The 24,006-nt window shown below is 35.3% G+C and overlaps 1 protein-coding gene across 2 annotated transcripts in view; it reads left to right on the top strand.

Moving 5' to 3' along the window:
- Positions 1-15,017: 15,017 nt before the first annotated feature.
- Positions 15,018-24,006, top strand: part of Nox4 (NADPH oxidase 4) — a 169,849-nt gene continuing 160,860 nt past the window's right edge. For both annotated transcript variants that reach the window (XM_071617160.1, XM_027942593.3), the window contains exons 1-2: positions 15,018-15,075; positions 15,683-15,778. In XM_071617160.1, the coding sequence (XP_071473261.1) occupies positions 15,019-15,075; positions 15,683-15,778 (153 nt within the window). In that variant the 5' untranslated portion in view covers position 15,018. The remainder of the gene's footprint in view (positions 15,076-15,682; positions 15,779-24,006) is intronic.

Below are 24,006 nucleotides of genomic sequence, written 5' to 3'. Positions count from 1 at the left end.
GCATCAAGTTTTAAAGGCAAAACTGGTAACATTATGTCCCTATTTAAATGCTTCTATCTCTTCCCATACATCTTTGTGCAGAGTCCAAAGTCATAATATATCTGGATCCAAGGTTCCAAATGAACTGAACTTGTCTACCTCTCTAGTTTCCTTTTGAACCACTTTCTCACTTAGTCTCTGTGTTATTTAAATGCTGGCTTGTTTTCAGCCAACACATTGGGCCAAGATCTTTCTTCTACAACAGGAAATTTGCTCATGGTGTTTCCTTTACTTGGGTGTCCCTTCTGTTATCAGTCTTTGCCAGGCTATTGACCTTCATGGTCTCAGTTTAATCAGAGATGATGTCTTAGCACCTTAGATCAAGATAGGTTTGTTTACTTTATAACTAACAGTATTGCCCACCTCCATGGCAGTATTTCTCATAATTAGGATTATTTAGGGTTATAGCTATTAATGTAGTGTCTGCCTTTCCACTTCACGGTAAGTTCTAGAAGGCTAGGGGTCATCTCTAGAGTAACAATTAATGTCAGGTTTCATCTAACATGATAGCTAACACAAATTATATTCCTAAATTAAAATATGTTGGATGAGATCTTTTTTGTCATATTTATTTATTGGATATCAACTAAGCAAGCCTTGTATTTAATTCTAAAGATGTTAAAACATTTCCATATATTTTTAAATTTTTAATTTTTTAAAATTTAAGTTGATTTTAAAAAAATAAATGACAGAAGAATGCATTACAATTCTTATTATACATATATAGCACAATTTTTCATATCTGGTTGTATATAAAGTATGTTCACATGAATTCATGTTTTCATAACATGTACTTTAGATAATGATGTGTGTTGGATTAGGCAATTCATACAATCACAAAACTCTAGAGCCAGAAAATACCTTAATGATTTTCAAGCCCATCCTGCTAATCTAAAGTATTCATAACTCAAGGCTTAGAAAGATGAAATCACACAGGGCACAATGGTGCGTGTCTGTAATCCCAGCCTCTCAGGAAGCAGAGGCAAGAGGATTGTGAGTTCAAAGCCAGCCTTGACAATTTAATGATGCCCCAAGTAACTAAAAGAGATCCTTTTAAAATGGTGGAAGGAGACCCTCACTGTTATACAAAATACATGTATGAAGATGTGAGAAAAAAAAAAAAAAGAATAGCTCTACCTTAGATTAGGTAGAGAGGAGTGATGGAGAAGTGATGGGAGGGGAAGAGAGAGGGTGGGGAGATAGGAAGGATAGTAGAATGAAACAGACATTAGTATTACTGTGCGTATATATGTGAATACATGACCAATGTGATTCTGCAACCTGTATACTCAGAAAAATGAGATATTGTATCCCATGTGATTCAAATGTATGATACGTCAAGGTCATTGTACTGTCATATGTAACTAATTAAAACAAAAACAAATAAAATACAAATACAAATAAAATAAAATAAAATATAAAAAATAGTCTGTGGGGGGGCTAAGGCTGTGGTTCAGCAGTAGAGTGCTCGCCTATCATGGGCAAAGCCCTGGGTTCAATCCCCAACACCACACAAAAATAAATAAAGATATTGCGTCCAAATACAACTAAAAAGTAAATATTTAAAACAAAACAAAATAAAACAAACAAACAAACAGTCTGGGGATGTTGCTCAGTGGTTAAGTGCCCCTGGATTCAATCCCTGGTATCTAAATAAATAGTTAACAAACAAACAAAGATGAAATCGTTTCTTCAAAGTTAATAAACAGTTTTCTGGCAGAACAAAAATTCACTGAAACCTAGGTCTTCTCACCCCCAGTTCACTGCTTTGTCTAATATATGAGATTGCCTTCCTTATACGGCATTTTTAATTTCATAATCTGATTTTTCAATTATTAAGAAAAACAATACAATATCCTGTACTAATGAGCTGGAGGAAAGAAGTGTAATTTGATAATCAACAGGAAAATTAATGGCAGTTTTTTCTTTTCATTATGTTGAATTTTGTGGTATAGTTATAATACTCCAATGCTCTCCATGAATCTCTTTTGTTTATATTCTGTTAAGAACCTTATTAATGAATATTGACACTCAGACAATTATCACAAATAGAATTGGATTTATTTTTTATTTAAATTAAGTCTGACTGGGAGAGTTTACTTGAGGACTTATTGCTGTGTGATCTTATAATATTTTTGGGTACTTCTTGCCGCAGTCTGGCTGGGCACAAATCAGAGCCACTGAAGCAGGAACAAACTTTATTTCTGAACTCCACCAGCATGCTCCACACATGCTCCCGGGAACTCCTCCCGCACGCCATGCAGCTCCCAGGAACCAGCAGCCGGAAATATCTCCCGGAAATCCCTCCTCCTGCACTTCCCCAACCAATGGGAACTCTCCGGGAATCCCAGGGAATCCCCATGAGAACTCCAAAGTAGCGTGAGAACTGCAAAGTAACAGCCGAGGCAGATACTAATGCCTCGCCTGTCAATCAATACTATTGGCAAAATGCCAGGGGCCATTCTGACTCAGCTGTGGCTCTCAGCAACTTCTCTGTAATATGGAATTTGCTATTGGAAACTTGGATATGCAACTCTAAAAAAATATGAATAATTTTAAAAATTATCTGACAAAATTACATCTCCACATTTAAAAAGTAGTCTGCTGTTTCTCTTATTGTAAATTTGCTATTAGCATAAATCATTATAATTTTCTAGGATAAAGAAATAATGACTAGATGCATTTCTCTTTCAGATAGAATAGATATATTGAGTAATAATCCATTGCAAAACTTGATAAGAAGGCTCAGAGACACTAGGGATACAACTACAACTAACAGGTAGAAAAAGCAGAATTAATGTTCATTTTCAAATATTTGAATTCTACAACCATTATTATTTTGTTATTGTCATTTCATGAATTATATGACTAATTAATACAGACAGGTTACCTTGTCAGGCAATTGGATAAGTGTTAGAAATATAAAGATTCAGATATAGCCCCTGACACACCAATACCTTAAGATGTGATGGAAACATTTAGAAAGCTAATATATTTGTTTGTTTTCCTTCTATTATTGATTAAGATTTTCAAAATCTATTTATAAATTTAGAATATAGTCTAAGTTATTGTTATGATTTTGATGTGAGGTGTCCCCCAAAAAGCTCTTGTGTGAGACAATATAAGGAAGTTTATAGGCAAAATGCTTGAGTTATGAGAGCTTTAATATGATCAGTGTATTAATCCCCGGGTGGGGATTTACTATGGGAAGACAGGATGTGGCTGGAGGAGGCAGGTCATGAGGGATATGCCTTCAGGGTAAATATTTTGTGAGCTGAGCTTAGTCTCTCTCTGCTTCCTGGTACCATGTTCTGAGCCACTTTCATCCACCACACTCTTCTGCCATGATGTTCTGTCTCACCTTGGGCCTGGAGGAAGGGAGTTGGCCATCTGTGGACTGAGACCTCTAAAATTGTGAGCCCCAAATAAAAATTTTCCTTCCTCTAAAATTATTCTCATTAGGTCTTTTGGTTATGGCAGTGAAAGAGCTGACTACAACATTTACTGTAACATTAAAAACTTAAAAAAAAATAGTGGATTCATAGAGGTGGTAGTTTTCTCTCCTTCATCGAGGAGCCCATTTACTCTTGGCTAGCAGGGACCTTTGTTGAGGATGTCATCCCAGAAGCTGCTTTCTTCTATTTGCTTAATATCTCTTATAATCCTTTTTCTCCTGGTAAAAGACAGCACAGTTTTGTTCCAGTCCTATGAAGGGGGGAAGAGAAATGAAATATAGGCAATTTTCTTTTTGAGAAATACCACTGGAAAGTTTAGTATATTACTTCCACTAATATTTGATGGTCAACACTTGACCACGTGCCCACTCATATCTGCAAGATTGGCTGGGAAATTTGATATTTAGCTGAGAGTTCTATGCTCAGATGAACCACTGAGTAGTCTATCAATAGGTGGACTAGGAGAGAATAAATTATCAAAAACAACTCTCAGTGTGTCAGCTTTCTCTTCTAACCATGCAGGTATCTATTCATCCTCTTTTTTTTGCCCTCTTTGACACTCATATCTTCAATAAAACCCACCTAAAATCCCATTCATCTGCAGCTGAAAATTGAGCACAGAGATTAAATGTAGTCTTTACTATCAAATATGGAAGTGGTTCCTGTTGATTTGGCAACAACTAAACACAAGTTACACTCCTACCCTTGCTCCAATAAGTAAAGCCAGAGTAGAAACAAGACAACTACATTATCTTGTAGAATTATCTTGTATCATTATACATTATCTTGTATCAGAAATGTTAACCATATAGAAGTTTTTGGTCCATAGGAAGTGTTAAATTCTCGGAGGCAGGAATTGTGAATACACTTTATCTCATTGGCAGGGTTAATTCTTTTGGTTAACCAAATTCTGGTTCTGCTTTCAGGGAAATTTTCCTTTATCCCTTATCCCTTGCATCTTGACCTTATATCTGAGAAGTTCTTTTCAACTGTGAACATCAGAAGAGGAAAGAGAGAGTGTTCTTTCTTTGTTAAAACTCTGGAGGATGAAATATTTTTTGTCATAAGTCCAACTTTACAGGTCCTTGTATGTCAGGCTTGTGGTTTCTATATTAATAAAATTCTTTCAAAATCTTGCAGAATTCTTGCCTATTTGTTTATAATTAGTTCCATGTGGAGTAATCATGCTCAAAGCCATCTTTCAGAAGAATCCTTCATAGAACCCATAGACTCTCCCTTTCTCTTTATTGTATTTTATTTTTAGTTCATTGCCTCTTAATATCTGTTACCTTAATGCCATCTCAAATTACTGATTATTATCCTTGGGCTAACTATGAGAGATAATCTGATATCAGGCTTTTTGAGATATGGAAACAATTAGTTTTCTCTCCTTATAAGTTTCCCAGTTAATGTAACTTTAATTCATTAAATTGAAGGTGACAGGTAGATAGACTTTCCATTAGTAGAACTTTATTTCTTTCATTTATATTTGCAAATGAGCTGCTTCTTGCCTAACTTTATTTCATGAATTCTGTATTATTTTGTTGGAAGTTCCAAGTAGCAGCCAACATACACCAAAAATCTTACATTAAAAAAAATCTTGTTCTTGTTAATAAAATGTGATATATTTCCAAGTGGGCTTATGTTTTGGACTGGTTTCTAGCTTGTAGTGTTGTCCTATCTACCAATCACCTAATGTGTTCAACTAATGTCATGCATTTCTGTTTTTTGTTTGTTTGTTTGTTTGTTTCATTCTGGAAGTATCTCACTTCAAGGAATCAATTTATGTAATAATAGAATATATGTTAAACCACTGAAACCTAAAATATAGTATTTTGAATAAAGCAGAATCTTATTTCCTTCTCCCATAACAGCAAATAAGTGAGTTATCTAGTTGAGTGACTATGATGCATTCACAAATTCATACATATCTTCTAACATTTTGTTTCTTTACTCTTTCAGAGTACTATCTTTACATTCATGCTTCAAGCATATTTCCAGCTTGTGAGAAAGGAGAAAAAGGGAAATCATCTTTGTTGAGAAAGAAGATGATTCAGAGGAGTCGATTTTGAAGAAATAAAAATTAAAAAGATTTTGATATCTCCAACCTCAAATTGTTGGACAGTAGAAAATAAGTTTGGCTGAGGGTTAATGTCCCTAGGAATTTGATGAGAAAGAAGATGATTCAGTTCAACATTATATAATTCAAGTTATTTACTTTTATTTTTTTTCATCCTTTCTTGTTCCTGAGGCTGTTTCTCCAATGAGTTCTAACCTAAAATCTTTGCCACACTCTAGGCAATTAGAATTACATTTGATGAGTGCTGAGTTTTTGTTTTTAAAATAAACTAAACTGTTATTTAACCAGACATTTACTCACTTATTTGTTCTTGAAGTATATTTTTGAGAATTCACTATGTTCTGAGCTGTAGAAAAAAAAAAAAGAAAATTTTCTTGTCCTCAAAGAACTCTCATATCTCAGGCTAGACAAAGAAGCAACCTAGAAAATTCACCAACAAATGCAGCATAATCCCAGAGATGGAGCCTCATACAGTAGATGCACCCTCACAAAGGAGAGGCTCCTGATTGAGCTGGGAGGGTTCCTGTGGGCCTCTAAGAGGAAGGAATACTTATTCTGGGTTTAGAGACTAAGTAAACATCATCAGACTGAATGTGTCATGAAGCAAGAATAGCATGCATACATGGATGGAGACGTGAGGAAACAGGATATGTTTGGAGAGTAGAAAGAATTAAAGAAGCAATGCAGGTGGGGAGATATCAATGTGAAACAATGATTGGGAGAGAATTTATCTAATTTTGATTCTTTTCCTGATTGTTTCTTTAACTCAAAACAATCACCAAAGACCCACTCATGTTCAAAGTCACATGCTTGGCTCTGGGAAAGTAAGAATGAACAAAAATAGACATGATACTTGCCTTTCGGGCATTCACAACTTATTAAGTGAAAGTTTTAATGCTCTCCTAGACCACTTCAAATTTTGATGCTTTTGTGACTCTAGAAATTTTTCCATTTAACATGTATTCTAATAGTTTGGGCTTAAGGTTTTTTTTGGTATGTTCAAAAAGTGAAGTGACACTGGAGATGAAGTTGTTTTATTTTTAATATTTCACAGCTGTTTGAGGATGCAGCCAGAACCATGGAATCAGGTGTTAAAGATATTTCTTGGCTTCCTGGTACACTTCTGTTTACATTTTTTAGAACAATAAAATTCCACAAACATCCAGGAATTCTTCTGTTAATGGTTGTGTTCAGGAAATGCCATACAAACAAAAGGACAAATGATATCATAACAACAGACAAGAGAGTCTTGATAATATGGAAATCTCTACACCCTTGGGATGGTTGGGGAGAACTGCCAACCACACTTGTTGTTACCAATCACCAATGATTTGTGGTCTACATCATTAAAATCCAGAATATCTGGAAGTTCTGATTCAACCATAACTACATGGTGGAGAGGAAAGAGTAGAGATACTGTCTCCAGGGAATCTATTATTCATACCATGGTTACCTTGGGTAAGTTAGTTACTCTTCATGTGCCTCACTTCACTTATTTATAAAATTAGAATGAAGGAAAGAATGGCCCTACCCACTGAATAGAAGAAATTTGAGATTCAAGTAATAAAAAATAGTGAGAGGTTTGCTGTGAAATGAGAGAAAGAATATAGTGAGTTTCTACAGAAGCTGAAGGTACTTAATATTTCATATAATTATTTTTTGTGGATAGTACTTTTGTTGTTGTTGTAACATTTTAAAGTTGACCCAATTGAAGCAAAATTTCGCCTAGTCCATGTGGATTTCTATTTATTTATTTCTTTGTAACAGCTCTGTTGAGACATCATAGACATAAAATATTGTATATATTTGAAATACATAGCCATATTTTGACATATATGTAGGTTGGGAAGTAATCTTTTTTAGTATTGAAATTTTATTGTTTTATGAAATCCAGAAATTTGTTTTATGTAAGAAACTCTGAAAAAAAGTTCATTTTTACTCATATTTAATTAAGAAACGTATTTAACATCTTCATTCTGTAGTTCTTAAAGTACCTTCATTTTTATAAGCCTTATTTTTCAACAAATATCTGGTCCTTGAGGACATTAGAACCTCTCCAACTTCTTCAGTATTTCTCAAGGAGCTGACCTAGACATGAGAGGGCACAGTGGACATTCCTGAGTGACTGAATCAGATGATGGTCTACACTTGTTTTTGTATAGAAATGACAATGAGTCACTGTCTGGACTTTGTCCTCAGACTTGTAAATGGTAAGGCCTTGGACCAATTCTTACCAGTCTCTGGTGGGCCTTTCTTCCTTGCCAAGGTCCTCAGGGACATGGTGCATTTCCTTTATTTCTTTCGTATCCTTGTCACTCCCATCTCCAGGATTCTCTATCCATCATGCAGTACACGGGGATTGGAATTTCCAGTTTTCTTTCCCCTTTCTGTTCCTAAGAAAGACAAACAGGCATTTTTTCATCTTGCACTTTAATGCTAGTTTCTCCTGATAGATATGGGATAACAAAAATGATAAGCTCAATCAAATTACAAAGGAGAAAAAAATCTTACTGAGTTCTGCCAGGCATACTTCCTGGTATATAATTTCATGCTCTCTGACAGATGCAATTTAGAAATCCCAATTTTTCATTCCTTAAGGAGAATTTCTTCAAAAGTCCTACTCTAAGGCTGGCATATCCAGTCATAAAAATAAAAATGACATAAATTAATTTAATTTAGGTACATCAGTAGGGTGAATAAAAGCCACTCCAAGATGTCAGGTCTTAATCCCAGGAACCCATAAATGTTACTTTGTAAGGAAAAAGGAATTTTTTGGATATGTAATTAAATTAAAGATCTTGACATGAGGAAATTATCTAGGTGAGCCTATAAACAATCACAGGTGTACCTTCAGAGGAGAGAGACAAAGGGTATTTTGACATATATACAGGTAGAAGGTGATATGATCAAGGGTGCAGACATGACTTATGTGCCACAAATCAAGGAATGCCATTAGCCACCAGAAGCTGAAAAAGTCCAGAAACAAAATTCCCCTTGCCATTTCAGGAAGAGGACTGTCAACATCCTGATTTCAACTCAATATTGATTTCAGACTTCTGGCCATAAGCACTGTGAGAGAATAAACTTCTTATTAATTGGTTGACTGATTGATTTATACTAGGGACTGAACCAATGGGTACTCTTTCACTGAGCTACATTCCCAAGTTGGTTTCAAACTTGGAATTCTCCTGCCTCAGCCTCCCAAGTATCTGGGATTGTAGGCATGTAACTCTGTCTGATAGTTTCTGTTGTTTTAAACCATGAAGTCTGTAGTAATTTTTCATCAAAGTTTCAGGAAACTAATGCAAATGCCCAGTTGTCTCAAGTGAGTATCAAATGACTTGTGGGATAAATGCTACCCATGTCAAGGGGTTCTTTCCACAGTTATCCTTTTATGGTAGTTGATTATAAGCAGAACAGACTATTTATTTATTTATTTATTTGTGTGTGTGTTTTATTGGAAAATTACATTCGAGAAACTGAAGTTTGAGAAAAGTGCATAAAGAAGGATGATATACTTAACTATGAATCAGTAAATATTATGTAAATTCCTTCTATATGTTAAACTTTGTGTTAAGTCCTGGGATAAAACCTGAATAAAACAGGATGCTTGTCCTTAAGAAGTCTAGTTTATCAGGCAAATTAGAAATGTACACACATAATTAAATTAATATTTGGAAAATGTATTAATGATCATGTGAGTGAATAATATACCAAAACATGCACACTTCAAGGATAAGTCTGTGTGTGTGTATGGAGGAGAAATGGGTTGGGAAAAAAAAGTTATGCTTCCAAGTGAAGACAGAACGAAATGCAGTAAGAGAGCTCAAGGGTTGAACTTTTATCAAAGTTCCCCCAAGCATTTCATATTCTGAAGGACACTATTTATAGAAATTCTTTATTAAGTAATAAATGATAGGTCAAGAATGTCTTCAACTACTAGAGTTTATAGTCAGCATAGAATAATCAGTGTTGTGCTGCAAGCTTAACATTATTTCAGCCAAGAGCAAAAGTTTCTGTCATTTATATTTTTCTTGTGAAGTCTTCATGGCAAATATCAGTTTCATTATGGTATCTGAAAGATTCTGATAAAACTACAGAACTCTCTCCCTATTATTTTTGAGAGCAGTCTTTCCTAGTTAGGAAAAAAATAGTAACTTGCATTCAACAATCTGGCTTAGAGAAAATTAACATTGCAAAGAACATCACTAATGGGTGTTCCGGCATAACACAGAACAGCTCTGTCCCTCAGGGATAGCTTCCTTGTCAACATACACAGTTTGATCCTGGACTCCTTTTACAAAGTAGCAGAATAACAGTCACAAATAAAATAATCCTACTTGATCATGGTGCACAATTTTTTTTGATGTGCCCTTGTATCCGATTCGCCAGAATTTTATTGAGGATTTTTGCATCTAGGTTCATCAGAGATATTGGTCTGTAGTTTTCTTTCTTTGAGGTGTCTTTGTCTGGTTTCGGAATCAGGGTGATGTCGGCCTCATAGAATGAATTTGGCAGAGCTCTCTCTTTTTCAATTTCCTGAAATAACTTGAAAAGTATTGGTATTAATTCTTCCTTAAAGGTTTTGTAAAACTCCGCTGTATACCCATCCGGTCCTGGGCTTTTCTTGGTTGGAAGTCTTTTGATTGCTTCTTCTATTTCATCTATTGATATTGGTCTGTTTAAGTTGTGAGTATCCTCCTGACTCAGTCTGGGCAAATCATATGACTTAAGGAATTTATCGATGTCTTCACAATAAATGTTATTCACCACATCAATAGACTTAAAGATAAGAACCATATGATCATCTCAATAGACGCAGAAAAAGCATTCGACAAAGTACAGCATCCCTTTATGTTCAAAACTTTAGAAAACCTAGGGATAACAGGAACTTACCTCAACATTGTAAAAGCTATCTATGCTAAGCCTCAGGCTGGCATCATTCTCAATGGAGAAAAATTGAAGGCATTCCCCCTAAAATCTGGAACAAGACAGGGATGCCCTCTATCACCACTTCTATTCAATATAGTTCTCGAAACACTGGCCAGAGCAATTAGACAGACGAAAGAAATTAAAGGCATAAAAATAGGAAAGGAAGAACTTAAATTATCACTATTTGCAGGTGACATGATTCTATACCTAGAAGACCCAAAAGGGTCTACAAAAAAACTACTAGAACTAATAAATGAATTCAGCAAAGTGGAAGGATATAAAATCAACACGCATAAATCAAAGGCATTTCTGTATATCAGCGACAAAACTTCTGAAACGGAAATGAGGAAAAACACTCCATTCACAATATCCTCAAAAAAATAAAATACTTGGGAATCAACCTAACAAAAGAGGTGAAAGATTTATACAATGAAAACTACAAAACCCTAAAAAGAGAAGTAGAAGAAGATCTTAGAAGATGGAAAAACATACCCTGTTCATGGATAGGCAGAACTAACATCATCAAAATGGCGATATTACCAAAAGTTCTCTATAGGTTTAATGCAATGCCAATCAAAATCCCAATGGCATTTCTTGTAGAAATAGATAAAGCAATCATGAAATTCATATGGAAAAATAAAAGACCCAGAATAGCAAAAGCAATTCTAAGCAGGAAGTGTGAATTAGGCGGTATAGCGATACCAGATTTCAAACTATATTACAGAGCAATAGTAACAAAAACAGCTTGGTACTGGTACCAAAACAGGCGGGTGGACCAATGGTACAGAATAGAGGACACAGAGACTAATCCACAAAGCTACAACTATCTTATATTTGATAAAGGGGCTAAAAGCATGCAATGGAGGAAGGATAGCATCTTCAACAAATGGTGTTAGGAAAACTGGAAATTCATATGCAACAAAATGAAACTGAATCCCCTCCTCTCGCCATGCACAAAAGTTAACTCAAAGTGGATCAAGGAGCTAGATATCAAATCAGAGACTCTGCATTTGATAGAAGAAAAAGTTGGCTCCGATCTACATATTGTGGGGTCGGCCTCCAAATTCCTTAATAGGACACCCATAGCACAAAAGTTAATAACAAGAATCAACAAATGGGACTTACTTAAACTGAAAAGTTTTTTCTCAGCAAGAGAAACAATAAGAGAGGTAAATAGGGAGCCTACATCATGGGAACAAATTTTTACTCCTCACACTTCAGATAGAGCCCTAATATCCAGAGTATACAAAGAACTCAAAAAATTAAACAATAAGAAAACAAATAACCCAATCAACAAATGGGCCAAAGACCTGAACAGACACTTCTCAGAGGAGGACATACAATCAATCAACAAGTACATGAAAAAATGCTCACCATCTCTAGCAGTCAGAGAAATGCAAATCAAAACCACCCTAAGATACCACCTCACTCCAGTAAGATCGGCAGCCATTATGAAGTCAAACAACAACAAGTGCTGGAGAGGATGTGGGGAAAAGGGTACTCTTGTACATTGCTGGTGGGACTGCAAACTGGTGCGGCCAATTTGGAAAGCAGTATGGAGATTCCTGGGAAAGCTGGGAATGGAACCACCATTTGACCCAGCTATTGCCCTTCTTGGACTATTCCCTGAAGATCTTAAAAGAGCGTACTACAGGGATACTGCTACATCGATGTTCATAGCAGCACAATTCACAATTGCTAGACTGTGGAACCAACCCAGATGCCCTTCAATAGATGAATGGGTTAAAAAACTGTGGCATTTATACACCATGGAGTATTATGCAGCACTAAAAAATGACAAAATCATGGCATTTGCAGGGAAATGGATGGCACTAGAGCAGATTATGCTTAGTGAAGCTAGCCAATCCCTAAAAAACAAATACCAAATGTCTTCTTTGATATAATGAGAGCAACTAAGAACAAAGCAGGGAGGAAGAGCAGGAAGAAAAGATTAACATTAAACAGATACATGAGGTGGGAGGGAAAGGGAGAGAAAAGGGAAATTGCATGGTAATGGAGGGAGACCCGCATGGTTATACAAAATTACATATAAGAGGTTATGAGGGGAATGGGAAAATAAACAAGGAGATAAATGAATTACAGTAGATGGGGTAGAGAGAGAAGATGGGAGGGGAGGGGAGGGGAGATAGTAGAGGATAGGAAAGGTAGCAGAATACAACAGTTACTGTTAGGGCATTATGTAAAAATGTGGATGTGTAACCAATGTGATGCTGCAATCTGTATTTGGGGTAAAATTGGGAGTTCATAACCAACTTGAATCTAATGTATGAAATATGATATGTCAAGAGCTTTGTAATGTTTTGAACAACCAATAAAAAAAAAACAAATAAAATAATCAACATTTATATATAGCTTTCTGTTATTTTTCTAGATTTCACAATAGAATGGTAGTGGGTTGTTTAAGCCTTAAGCAGCCCTGTTTCACTATGTAACAAAAGTTTCTTAATCTCTTACCTTCAGTTTCTTCAGCTTTAATGTGGGAGACTAACATACAGCTAGAGAACTATCATGACAAGTAAGGGAGATTTCTGATTACTACTTACCAAGGTCAGTGCCTGATACTTTGCAGGTACATATTTAGAGTTGCTTCTATCATTTTTGTCTTTTTTTTTTTTTGTCATTATTTTTCTGGAAATAGCTGAGCTTTTAGAAATTTCTACTATTCAATTGTCTTGATCTTCTCAACGCATTGCAGGAAACTATTTTGCCAACCAATAGCCCTGTCCCCATTTATTAAAATTAAACTTTTAGTATGTGTTAAATTTTGAACTTTATCCAGTAGTGACAGGCTTGAGTTTCTAATTTGCTCCTTTTGTTTATCCTTTAAGAAAATCATGGTCCATAAGATCACAGTCTTAATTATAAATATTATTAAATTACTTATAAATTATTATTAAATTGTTGATAAATAATATACTCTCTAATGCTAATATTTGGGGTAGTTTTTAGGATTAGATCATGTATGAAATAGGAAGGTTTCAAATAATCAGATTATTAGAAAGGAAACTGAAATTTAACTTGAACTTGATATGAATTTACTCCAATTTTTCAAACTGAAGGTTGTAAACATTAATCTACTCATTAAATTAAGCATATTACATGGAGTAAGGTCAGTATGATTTTATGAAATTTAGTTTCAATTATATCCCATGGCTAGTGTGATAAAATTAATTTTATAATAAAACAAACAAACAAACAAAAAAACAAGAACCTGAAAGCCACAAGATTAGGTTACTAGTAGAGAACTTTTTCTGTCATTTGTTAGTTAAATTTGAGAAAGTTTATGTTTTAATGAACTTATTGTGCATCATCAGACATTCTTTTATATGAATAATTTTTCCCCCTCTTCTCTAATATGGATGCACTGCAGTATAGGATGGGTACCCTATGTTGGCTTCACATTTTTCTCACTCTTCACTGGGCCTGGGGTACAAGTTTGAGAGGATCCTACTACTAAATAGACCCCCAAACTAGGTAGTAAAACACCTAATTCCTAAGTAGAGTGAATCTGAGCTTCCATAAAGCCCCTGAGAATTAAGGCAGTTTTACCTATTTACCCTCAGACCCCATTCTTTTTATTCAGCAATGTTTTGAAAGTTTTCCGGTAAGATAGGGTAGGCTGTGTAATGAAGGAACAGGTAGTGGGAGGCTTCTTTGTTGGAGGGGCGCTTTGTTCTGAGGCAGGATAAGTTGCCTGAGAAGGGGGAGGTTGAAACTCAGAAAACGATTTCAAGTTCAAACTTCTTTACTGAGCCTCTTTGAGTTAAACTTTTTTGGAGAGGGCAAACAACCAGTCCAAAACTAGGTGTGTGTGTTTTGTTCCTGTGGTGAGTGTGCCGCATTTGTGATGTGTATGGGGCAGGTGTGGGGAGTGTATGGCGTGTGTGGTGTGTGTGTGTGGGGTATTGTGTGAATATGTGAGTGTGCATGTGGTGTGCGTGGTATGTGTGTGTGTGTGTGTGTGTGTGTGTGTGGTGTGACTGTGGTGCTGGGTGTGTATGAGTGTGTGTACTGTGTGTGTGTGATTCTGATTGTGTATGTGTGTGGGGGCTGAGTGTATGTGTGTGTGTGTGCGCGCGTGCACGCGGGCTCCAGGGTGTAGCGAGTGCCCCCACTTTTAGCATGACTATCAGGCTCCACTTCTTGGTTGGTGTTTCGGCACTGGGCAGACTGAGCCTGCAACTGCGGGGGACGCCTCCAAGTTCCACCCGGGACATCCTGAACAGCAGCAGCCACAACAGCAGACTGAGCGCAGACAAAGGGGCTGGCGTGAGCGCAGACGGTGCGGCCGCCGGGGCAGCGGGCCGGGCGGGTGGGAGCGGGCGCACACCCCGCCCGGGCTGGCTCGGCGCCGGGCCCCGACTTCACTCAGTCTTTGACCCTCGGTTCTCCCGCCCCCCGCGGGCCGCACCGCTGTAACCGTTGTCCCGGCAGTCGCTTGCTCCTTTTCGGGGCCGCAGGCAAAGAGCACAGCACCGTGGGGCCTGCGGCATGGCTGTGTCCTGGAGGAGCTGGCTGGCCAACGAAGGGGTTAAACACCTCTGCCTGGTAGGATGGCGGGCCGGGCGCTCGCGTTCGGTCTCTCCCGCAGCTAGTTTGATTCATTCCCTGAGCGTGGGCGGGTGGGAAGTTGGAAGTGGAAGTTAGATTCGAACAGTTTCAACTAACAAAACTTTACAATGTTAAAACCTGGAGATGATAACGACCCCCTCCCCCAACCCCCATGCATGGGAACTTTCCTACACACTGATGAGCGGATGTGAAGGAGGGGAGAAGCAATTACTTTAAGTGAACACAGCTTTCTCTTAACCCTTTAAACATGTTTGCCCCCATTGGTTTTTTCTGGGGTTGCTTGCGTTTTACTTAGGACATGGTGATATGGTGATGTCACTAATTTCTTAATCTTATTTTGTATTTCAAAGATCATTTAGCTGACCCGTTTGCCACCCAAAGCTTATCTCAGGTGAAGGGCCTGGATCCAGATTTATTTATGAGCGCTTTTCAACTTTCTGACCAATTAAGAAAGTCTTCTGCAATTTTTCATTGAGATTGCATTGAAAACTCTGTGTCCGAACAATGGACTTGTGGTTTCATTCATCAAGTGATGCCTTTTTAAAAATTTTGTTTTTTCTCTCCCTTTGTCTGATTGGTTTAGCTCATTTGGCTGTCTCTGAATGTCCTGCTTTTCTGGAAAACCTTCCTGCTGTACAACCAAGGACCAGAGTATCACTACCTCCACCAGATGCTGGGTGTAAGTGGGACTTGGGTAACCTGGTGCAGTGGCTTTAATTCAGCAGAACTTGGTCAGTTCTTCCATTTATCAAAGAAACGTTTGTTGTACACTTTGAAAAAGTTGTTGATCTCTAACGTGGTCAAATTTCTTGATTTATCTTTACACTTGTCTAGAATAGAACGATTAACTCTTTTTAAGAACCAAAGGTATTATCTGCTAAAGTGAAATGAATGAATCTGCCAGAGGCTATTAGAGCCTGAGAAGGGTTGCTACTTTTTGCAAGCTGCAAAATGCCCTGAAGGATTTGCTATACTAGGAGAACCAATTGATGACAGGCTTTTAGTTTGCACTTATCAAGGCTTTCATCCTTCCCATAAGCTTATCCAGAGGATTTCTGCACTGTTTCTTTTACTGACAGTTTTCACAAAGTATGTGTCTAATGAGGGTATTCTTTCTGTGTAGTTCTCAGCTGCTGGCTTTAAGTTAGTGGCTGATCATGGCTCTAGAATACTGGTCTAATATGAGGATAATATTGTGCAAAACTTTGCTCTGATTTATTCACTTTGAAATTTTTTCCTTTCCCTTTTCTGTTTCTGATCTCATTATTCCTTCTTATCCTCTTCCTACCTAACCTCTTAACAAAAGACAGTGTCACTGATGACATCTTACTTTGTATAAGGAGACTATATTTTCTAAGCAACAAGCAAAAATTATAAAATATATTGCAACGTCTTAGGTCACCTGAACAAGCAGATTTTGTCATTCCTTCTCATTGAGGAAGAAAACACATTCAAAAGAGGAAATGTATCACTTTGTTTTTCATAATTTCATTGCAATTTTAATATTAGTTCAATGAATTCTGTAGAACCAGCTCTCCCTTTCATGTTTTACATGTATAGACTTTACTTTTTAATCCTAGCATCTCAATGATTGGCAAGTGTTAAGCCTGCAATAAGTTGCAGCTGAATTAATGATTGATATTTTTATTGTGTAACCAAAGTACTATTTTTCATAATCTATTGCCACACTATCTTTTTAAAGCTTAATGCCTAGGTTTTTAGCTAATGGGTTAAGAGAGTCTCAAAAACAAACTCATTTTATTAGAAATTCTAAAATCTGAACAATTCTTTCTTTCTTTTATTCAACAATGTAGAAACTATCCTCAAACCTATGCTTTTCAAATGCATGCATGAAGAGTAAAGCCCCATCCCTCAAATTGCTTGCAATCTAATGGAAAACCAACAAGTAAATAATTATAATTCAATAAACAAGAAATCTTCTGTACTAAAACATAAGATCTGCTAGCCTTTCCTTATTTTGTTTCCTGGAAATTTGTTATTTGATGTGAATTAATGAGCAGGAGGTTTTCCAGTGGGAAATTTATTATGTAACTTGTTGAGCAACATGGAGAAAACTCTTGAGAGTAAAATTTGTTCTGGATTAAGAGGGTATTTGTGGCAATATAAAATCTTAAGAATTGGAGAGTTATTGCAATAACTTGAAAAGACATAACTGCACTTTGGATTTGAACTTTGTGACCCAGCATAAGCCAAAACAATAATTTAAAAGGAAACTAATTATGTTGGAAACCAAAAATTTTTGTAAATCAATTTTTGTCAACATGGATCCTGTGTAACTTTAAATATATGTTAGTGATAGGTCTGATAAAATTCAACATATATACATGCATGTGTGTGCATGTGTGCACCCTCACAGCCAAATAAATTTTAATATTTAATTTCAAATTATGTCTATTTTATTTTTTTAAAAAGTTTCCCACATTTTTATTGGTGTATTATAGTTGTATATATTGATGGGATTTGTTGTTATCTATTCATATATGCACCCTATATAACAATATAATTTGCCAATATCATTCCTTAGCACTTCCTTCCTCCCTCCCCACCTTCCACCCCTTGATCCCTTTTCTTGACTGATCTCCTTTTGACTTTTAGGAGATCCACTCCTAGCTTTTTTTTTTTTTTTTTCTTTATCCTCTCTAGTTTCTGCATATGAGAGAAAACATGACACTTGACCTTGTGAGTTTGACTTATTTTGCTTAACGTGGTGGTCTGCAAGTGCCGTAATTTTATTTTTCTTTATGACAGGCCAATAAAATTTTAAAACATTTCAAAATATGCTGCATCTCTGTACTTCCATTCCACTTGGTGCTTTTGTTTAAATGATAACAACAAGTTAGGAAGGTTCAAGAACTGCTGGCATATAGTAGGGGTTCAATAAACACTGATCAAGTGAATGAAGGAAGAGAGTGATAAAATGAACAAATGGAAGACTAGGAGCAAGGAGGGCAATGGGCAGACTGATAGGTCATTGTGAGTTAGTTTTCATAAAACTGAGCTGATTTTTAAACCATTTAGTAAGAATTTAACATTTTACCAAGAGTTCTTGTGGAAAGGAAAAATAATCTATGACTTCTAAATGTCTCCCCAGAAATTATAATTTTTTTCATTAATGTATCTAAACTTTTTGAAGTAGGTGTTTTAAAACTAAATGGTTCTTTTTAGTGAAAAAGTAACCCCTATAGTTTTGGTCTTAAATTCATGGAGGAATAATTTTATTTGTCCTAGGCATAACTTTTCTAATATTGTGATGGCTGTGATATAGTTTCATAGAATAAGAATTTGCAGATGCTTTTCAAAATGCAACACACACACACACACACACACACACACACACACATATATATATATATATATATATATATACAGTATAATAATACATAAAAATAATGAGTTACAATTATTTTTTAAGTAAATATTGCTGATGTCTGTGTTTTACAGCTTTAATGACTAAATATGAATGTCTTACAGCAGTGCATATTAGATCTTATCAAGTAGTCAGACTTAAAATGATAGAATTGTAGAAATACTAAAGGGGACATAAATATTCTGATTTTATTAATCACTTTTAGGTGAATTTTAGGTTCTCATGATACTATTTATGGAAATCAATTTGATTGTACCACTTTAAAACACAGATGGAAACAGTATATTCATTCGCTGAGAAATTTGATAATAGCATTAAATATAACGCTTGTTGCAATTCACCTGTAAAATGTACCTATAATAGTAACATTACTATGGTATTATGGGCTACAAGGATCCACAGAACATATCTTGTTTGTAGGAAGATACAGATATTGAGAAGTGTTGGCAAAGATCTCTGATTTGTATTGAAAACAATTATTATTCAACTATTTATTTATACATATGATATGCCAGACACTTTACAAATATTTTGTTTTAGCTTGGAAGCTATGCTCTGCACTTTACATTTGAGGATATACAGACCTAGGAAGCTGTGTGACTTGTTCTAAGGTCTGATGGTTACTGTCAGAAGTAGAATTTGAATGGAGTCCTTTCTTACCTCTTTGCTTTTCCCTCATAATACATATTTTTCTAAACTATTTCTCTTGCCTATCTCAAGAATGTAAACCACTTGTTAATACTATTCTTTATCCATACTGCCCAGTAGAAATACAATGCAAGACAAAATAAGAAGAAGACAGAGTCATTAATTCTAAAAATAAATTAAACCCAATATATCTAAAACATTATCACTTTAACAGGTAGTCATTACTAAAGAAATTAATGAGATACTTTACATGATTCCTTCTTATTAAATACTTGAAATTTATATTCAGGAAAGTTACAATTCAACCACTAAATTTTTAACAGGAACACCTTACGTACATTTAGGCTTCATAAAGTTTACAGTCAGAATTTTATCTAATAACACAAATGTATATCAACTTTAAAATTTAAGTTTTTTGGAATCAGATGCAGTGGCATGTGCCTGTAGTCCCAGCTGAGACAGGAGAATCACTTGAGCCCAGGAGTCCAAGATCAGAATGGGAAACAGAGTGAGAAACTATCCTCCTTAACCACCCTCCCCCCCCAATTTTTTTTTTTAATTAATAAAATTAAACTAAACATTTAGTTCCTTTATAATGATAGACACATTTCACATACTGAATGGCCATGTATGGTCAGTGGCTTCCATTTTTGGCAGTTCAAGTACAAACTGTGGGGAGATTTATTCTTACTCTTGGCCACAATGCTTACTATTTTGCTTCAAAGCAAACAACTAGCCAGCTAAGTAGCCCAATAAAAAATACATTATGTTATGGCTAGTTTTTTTTTTTCTCCTCCTCTATAAATAAGAGTTGATATTGGAAGGGTGGTTGTGGACTTTAATTATTGGCATGAACTGTAAAAATCTCTGTCTTCTGCCTTGTCTTCTGAACTTTCTGGTGTTGGCAATTTTTAAGAATGAAGGGGAAATATTTAATTCTCAGAACAAGAGTGTTCATTACTATTTCTATATGACTGTTCTTATACCACAATTAAAGATTAAAAATTACTTTAGAATTGAAAGGGAAAATAAGACCTATAGTGCTAGAAGATAAAATAAAGGAGAGATAAATATGTTTTAGTAGTTTTTTTTTCTTCTTTTTTAATGATCTTTCCCAGACTGGCCTTTTACAGACTGAGAGCAGCATGGTCATGGCTGGTTTATGCCTGAGTTAATATGCTAATCTGATTGTGTACTTCCTAGGAGATGTTTAATTATGACATGCTGTGAGTTTGGAATCTTAAAATTGGATAAGAAGAAAAGTCTTGAGGGGAAACCAAAACAAAACAAATACCCAAGCAAACAAAAAAATTGAACCGACCTCATGCACTCTTCCATTGCAGCTCTTTAAATAAAGGACGCCTTGGATTGCTTAAGATAAATAAGTTTTGATTTATTTATTTTAAGAAATGGAGATACAGTTACTTTTTACTCTAATAGAAAATGCTAATGTGCTGTTAGCAAACCTAAGAAATTTAATTTTTCCATTAAAAAATATGGTGGCATTCTAACTCAAAAATCAAGCACTCATATTCATGTTACCCATTTTTGAAATATATTTTGACATTTTTATAACTAGAGTATTATGTAATTGATATAAACATTTTAACTTTGGAAAAGAATGAATTTTGTGGTACAAGGTATGTGTGCCTTAGTTTCTTGGTTTTACATTTTTTTTTTTCTCTCCAAACTAACATTTGTATATGGACTATTCAATTTTAACCTATTCTCATAGTTTTAAGATGAGAATTAAAAATTCTTTGCTTTTTCCTCACATGTTTTTTTTTTTTTTTTTTCTACCTGCTATATGGACATGAAACTTTTTTCCTTTGGAAATCTTTTTTGAGATATCTATGTTATTTGAGAGAAAGTTATGAGCATTTAGGTTTTTTTCTAACTTTCCAGTGAAACACCAGGATGATGTTTCTTTGGTCAATCATTATTCTTTAGAAACATTAACTAATTTACCCTCTTATGAGTCCTAGAAGTGTATCATAACATTGTACAGAGACAGAAGTCTGATGTCATGTGAACTGCTTAAGGTTGAAGATTAGAATTTCTAGGCGAATGAACCTAGGATTTTAAGTCACTGTTGGTTTCACAGCTGGTCTGGGCAGCTTTAATTCTGCTGAGAAGGAAGGAATACATGCCTCCTGTGAATTTCTGAAGAAGGCTTGATCATTAACTCTTTCCTTTTATTGCACAGAATATAAAAGTCACTAGCCAGAATTAGCCAGGCACACATTGTGGTTTCTATTCAGGGGATATTTTAAACTGTTATTTTTGTTCATTTTTTCTTCTTAGTCTTTGCTAATTGAGCCAGGTGTTTTTCTGTTTATTGACAGGTGAGGTGGGTTTTAATACTTTGATGAAATCACAGTATATTTATCAATTTACAGTTGATAGCAATCCACAGAGTTTTAGACTTGGGAGTTTTGGTATCTTTAGAGTTTGTTTTTATTTTTCAAAATAGAAAAATAAGATCGAAGTTATTTTCTCACTAACACACACTGAATTAGTGGTTTCTTTACTATTTGGTCTATTGATTCTGTCTAAACCCCATGAAAAGTGGACCACTAGCTTTTTTTTTTTAATGTGAAATGATATTTTAAAATGATCAGCAAGTTAAGAATTTAAGGAAAATTATTAATTTTCCCTCAATAAAAATATATTTTCAACATAATAAAGGTTTTTTTTTTTTTTTTTTGAAGTTTTCATTTCCCTTAGATAAATTGTGAAGGAATTGCAAGACATTTTTACTTAGTTTTTGAGCTATTCATTTGTTTATTTATTTTTGATACTGGGGATTGAAGAGATACTTAACCACTTAGTCATGTCCCTGGTCCTTTTTTATATTTTTATTTAGAGACAGGGTCTTGCTGAATTGCTTAGGGCCTCTCTAAATTGCAGAGTCTGCCTTTGAACCTCCTGGCTCAGCCTCCTGAGCTGCTGGGATTACACTGAGCTGCTGGGATTACAGGTGTGTGCTAACACACCCAGCCTATTTAGATCATTTCTGATTTCACTGTATTTATCAGCATTTGGGGGCTCAATATTTGATCTCTTTGTTTTCCACCTAGTGTGTAATTCTCTTTTATCAATACCATTCCAAACAGCATAGATTGTCAGTTGAAATGAATTTCAGGCATTTTAAAATCACTTCCTTCATTTTGATATGAATAACATTAATGCTAATAGCAGACTTCATCAGTGAGGATTAAGTATTAGGCATTATTCTAAGAGCTTTGCATTGATTAATTTACTTAATTGTGTGTGTGTGTGTGTGTGTGTGTGTGTGTGTGTGTGTGTGTGGTGCTGGGGATTGAACCCAGGGCCTTGTGCATGCAAGATAATCCTTAATCTTTTTATCTAATGTATGGAATAGATGATTTTGATTTTTTACTTTGCAACTGAGAAACTGAATTTGAGAGGGAGGTTCTATAACTTGCTAGTGTAAGTGACAGAGGCAGGAATCTAGCCTAAGGTCCTGGATCTAGAGTTTATATTCTTTTATTTTTTAATTTTACAAAAATTGTATAAATTTATTGTATTCAACATGATGTTTTGAAATATATAAGTATTATAAAATGACTGAATGGAGCTAATCAACATATACATTAATTACTTCACATACTTTTTAATTTTTTTTTTTTTTGGTAGTAAGACACTTAAAATCTTCAATTTTCAAGAATGTGACATTTTTACTTTATAGTCATCATAATGTACAATAGATCTCTTGAATTTATTTCTCCTAATTCAAATTTTGCATTCTTTGACTATTATCTCCCGACTTTACCCTACCTCTGCAACCACTGGTAACCACCATTGTGCTCTCTACTTCTAAGAATTCAACTTTGTTAGGTTCCACATATTAGGTGAGATGATGTTGTATTTGTCTTTCTGTGCCTGGCTTATTTTTCTTAACATCATGATGCCTTCCAGTTTCATCCATGTCAGTGTAAGTGGCAGGATTTCCTTCTTTTTAAAGATAGAAAAGTATTTCATTGTGTGCATATAAACCATATTTTCTTCATCCATGCATCCATTGACAGAATTTTTATTCTGAATCATTGTGTTCTTCTGCCTCTATGCAACATAAATATTGAGTTGAATCATATAGAATGCCTTTTGATAGAACAGAACAATCAAATATTAGCAGTTTCATACGATTCAATCAAATAACAACTTTTACTATTTATTGATCACACACTATGTACCTGATGCACTTCATGGCTCTTTATTTTTATAAGCTCAATTAATCCTTATATTTAATTAAATCCTTATAACCACTCTGAGGATAGAAATTATCACTTTTTATAGAATTGAGAAAGTGATTCTCAGCAGTAGATAACTTTCCCCAGCATGTACAGCTAAATGGAAGAGTCCAGTTTGAGCCCACCTCTGCTTGACACTGAACACACACACGCCCTCAATCATCCTGCTGTTCCATGTGAGGTTCTTCAACAGTGTTAAAACCTGGAATTCTCTACTTTTGTCAAGTTATTATGTGTCATAACACAATGGTCTGGCATGTGACTGTGTGTAGTCTGTATGTTTGTGAGGTTGCTTTAGTATATCTTACTAAGTACTTGATTAGACGTAAAGGTAAGAATATAATACATGGATTGTTTTTAAATCCAAGTCAGAACATGTATCTCAATTTCTTTCTACTATATTAGTTTGCCAGGACTGCCATAGCAAAGTACTACAGACTAGATGGCTTAAACAAAAGAAATTTGTTTCTGCACAGTTTTGGAGGCTAGAAGTTAAGGCTCAAGTTGTCAGTGGAGTTTGTTCCTTTCATAGACCTCTTTCTTTGGCTTATACATGGCTCTCTTCTTCCTTTGTCTTCACATGACCTTCATTCTGTG

The sequence above is a fragment of the Marmota flaviventris genome, chromosome 9 (assembly GCF_047511675.1).
Source record: "Marmota flaviventris isolate mMarFla1 chromosome 9, mMarFla1.hap1, whole genome shotgun sequence".
NCBI lineage: Eukaryota > Metazoa > Chordata > Mammalia > Rodentia > Sciuridae > Marmota > Marmota flaviventris.
The sequence above is the reverse complement of the archived record's forward strand: the minus strand, read 5'-3'. Positions and strand labels throughout refer to the sequence as shown.